Raw genomic sequence first — 3,113 nt, forward strand, 5'->3', positions numbered from 1 at the left:
GGAACACACTCTGTTCCTGTTATTACAACAGTACCCCCACCCCCCTGTTAAGACTGCCCAAAATCAGAGAAATCTAGTTCTCTAAACTTAAAAGACAAAAAGTCTGAAAATACAGGTAAATGTACAGATTCGACAAACAGAAATTCAGACACAGTACACTCTGAAAAGGAGGGAAGTCCTCAATGGGAACATATTCAAAGGGGAAATATTGTACTCTTACAGAAGTTACACACATAGTATTTGTTTGTTTGTTTGCTTAACGCCCCCGACCACGAAGAGCCATATCAGGGCGGTGCTGCTTTGACATATATAACGTGCGCCACACACAAGACAGAAGTCGCAGCACAGGCTTCATGTCTCACCCAGTCACATTATTCTGACACCGGACCAACCAGTCCTAGCACTAACCCCATAATGCCAGACGCCAGGCGGAGCAGCCACTAGATTGCCAATTTTAAAGTTTTAGGTATGACCCGGCCGGGGTTCGAACCCACAACCTCCCGATCACGGGGGCGGACGCCTTACCACTAGGCCAACCGACACACATAGTTAAAAAAAAATTTTTTTAAAAACACCAATGTATACAGAGGTGCATGCCTGCAAGGAAAGGACAACCATCGGGCTAGCAAAAAGTGTCCCCACATTGTAGATGGCCTATCATAACAGGTATATATTTTGGTCAAGATAATAGACAATGGAACGACAGAAAAGGTCTTTTCATGGGAGATGTTAATTCTCTTATGGGAGAGGCCTCATATCACACCACTGTAAATTGTAATGCACAGAACAAACTTGTTTTACCTGAATGTTTCTTTTCAGCCATTTTCCGTCTAATCTGGATTGTGGACGAAGTCGTGCTTCAGTAATCCACTGGGCACTCATTTTGGCTGACCCTGGTCATCTGCAAATAAAGCACAAGTGTTAATTGATCATGCACACTCAGTATAAGCCTTCATTATAACATGCCTTGCACTTGGCAATGTTTAATGACAAAGGTCATGACTACCATCCCACACTTTTCAAGAGATGGGAACCTAGCAGTAGCACGAGAAACTTCTGGCTGAAAAGAATCTTCAGTGAGGTTTTTTTTCTTATAGATGTATTATCATGCAACATCATGCTTAAGATGCTTTTGGACAAATGTGGTAGAATAATTTTGTTAAAACTTTTTTCTTCATTTTGTTTTTCTCGCTTGAAATAATTCAAAAGCAAGGGAGCTTACTGACTGACCTCAACATCCTTACCACATTTATAGAATAAGGATCTTTAAATTTTCTCTCAACTTCTTGTTCAAAAATAATGTTCAATAGTTTGACAAGCTATGCAGAGATCCACAAAAATTAGTTGGGGAAGTGAGAGAAGCACCTAGCTTCCCTTAAAAAAAACACCAGCAACAAGAACATTTCAAACCAACCCTTATAACACTAACACTAATAGTAATAGGCATAACTTCAATGAATATTTGAAGTGTTTGCAAGGTTAACTGTCACATTTCTAAGGATGTAATTAGCCAATAGGTTACATGTTTTAAAGCAGACATGTACATGTGCAGACCTGGGAACTTGCACTTGCAGTATTCTCAAACAAGGTGTATTTTCAGAAAAATGAGCGTACTCCACATAGCATTTGAACATCCATGATTCAATGTATGTCCATCGCACTGTTATATAAGTTAACCAATACATTTAAAACAATTTCTTCTTTCCAATTCCATGTTTACCGACAAAAACTGTAATCATGTGTCAAAATACTGGATCGGCTTCAGGATGCGCTTGTCAAGAAAAGTAGTCTAGGAATTTTTCTTGTCGGATTTTTTCTCCACTGACCGTATTAATCCGTTCAATAATCGGCTTCTAGACAATCATGCGTACAAAATACGACAAAATAAAATGGGTTCTCAGGTCTCTATGTGCTATCAGATTTTTTAAAAAGCTGAGTACATGATCACCAAAAATGTAACACGCATAGTAGCCTAGCTATCACATCAAAAACAAAGAAAGAAGCTAACAATTCAGGCAGGAGGCATAATCTAAGAAACTGTTACTATACACGAGTCTGTGATCCTCAATTCTTTTCACCAGCTATGAATCTCTGTAAGAAATGTGACATTCTATAACATCAAGTTCAACAACTTTTCGTCCTTTTTAAACTGAATTTTAACCCCAAAAAACAACTGATCAGCAACAACAATGTATTCTTTCTTTTCTTTCTTTATTTGGTGTTTAACGTCGTTTTCAACCACGAAGGTTATATCGCGACGGGGAAAGAGGGGAGATGGGATAGAGCCACTTGTCAATTGTTTCTTGTTCACAAAAGCACTAATCAAAAATTTGCTGCATGGGGCTTGCAGCGTAGTACAATATATTACCTCATTGGGAGAATGCAAGTTTCCAGTACAAAGGACTTAACATTTCTTACATACTGCTTGACTAAAATCTTTACAAACATTGACTATGTATGCAACCACCATCCTTAACAGTACAATTATATACAAACCAACAACACTAAAAGAAAACTAATATCCCCATGAACGGTCCCATCTACAACACTCTCCACGGCAAATCAGTAAACGAACAAACTTGAAAAGATGATGCATGGCAGAATCAACAAAAACCACCCAGAGAAGCCAGGGTCAACCTATGTAACAAACGTGTTTGAAGGCCACTGGCCTTCTTGCACTGGAAGAAATAATGCTGTATGGTTAGGCGCAAAAATGCAGCACGATAACCTTTATCACACGAGTTTCGTGTAAAAGAAAATTGTACATAATAGGAATGTCTTTTCCGCATTCGTTTCAACTTTCGGTTCAAACCGACAGGCTCCGTGTAACGCAAGTGTGCAACGGTACACTACAAAATGATAATGAGCTTGTAATATTTCCTTCACAATCTAATTCTGCCCAGAAGAAATCAAACTAACGTGGTACATACAATACAAAACATTCAGCAATATATACATAACTCCAAGACAACTAACCAGCGCCAGATATTGTTGATTTTCACCGTGTTTTCAGTTCGACACAAAATGTTGCCAGATGATCTTCGTCATGTTTCGTCTGGAACTGGAATATTAGCCGGAAGTCGAAGGGGGATCACTCTGTTTACTTTCCTTCA

At 38.9% G+C, this 3,113-nt stretch overlaps 1 protein-coding gene across 3 annotated transcripts in view; it reads right to left on the reverse strand.

The window, feature by feature from the left end:
* LOC138969300 (E3 ubiquitin-protein ligase HERC2-like) overlaps positions 1-3,090 on the reverse strand; it is a 156,792-nt gene extending 153,702 nt beyond the window's left edge. For all 3 annotated transcript variants that reach the window (XM_070342057.1, XM_070342056.1, XM_070342054.1), the window contains exons 1-2: positions 2,977-3,090; positions 802-901 (exon numbers count right to left, since the gene is read on the reverse strand). In XM_070342057.1, the coding sequence (XP_070198158.1) occupies positions 802-882 (81 nt within the window). In that variant the 5' untranslated portion in view covers positions 883-901; positions 2,977-3,090. The remainder of the gene's footprint in view (positions 1-801; positions 902-2,976) is intronic.
* Positions 3,091-3,113: the final 23 nt, after the last annotated feature.

This window comes from Littorina saxatilis, linkage group LG6 (assembly GCF_037325665.1).
Source record: "Littorina saxatilis isolate snail1 linkage group LG6, US_GU_Lsax_2.0, whole genome shotgun sequence".
Lineage (NCBI taxonomy): Eukaryota > Metazoa > Mollusca > Gastropoda > Littorinimorpha > Littorinidae > Littorina > Littorina saxatilis.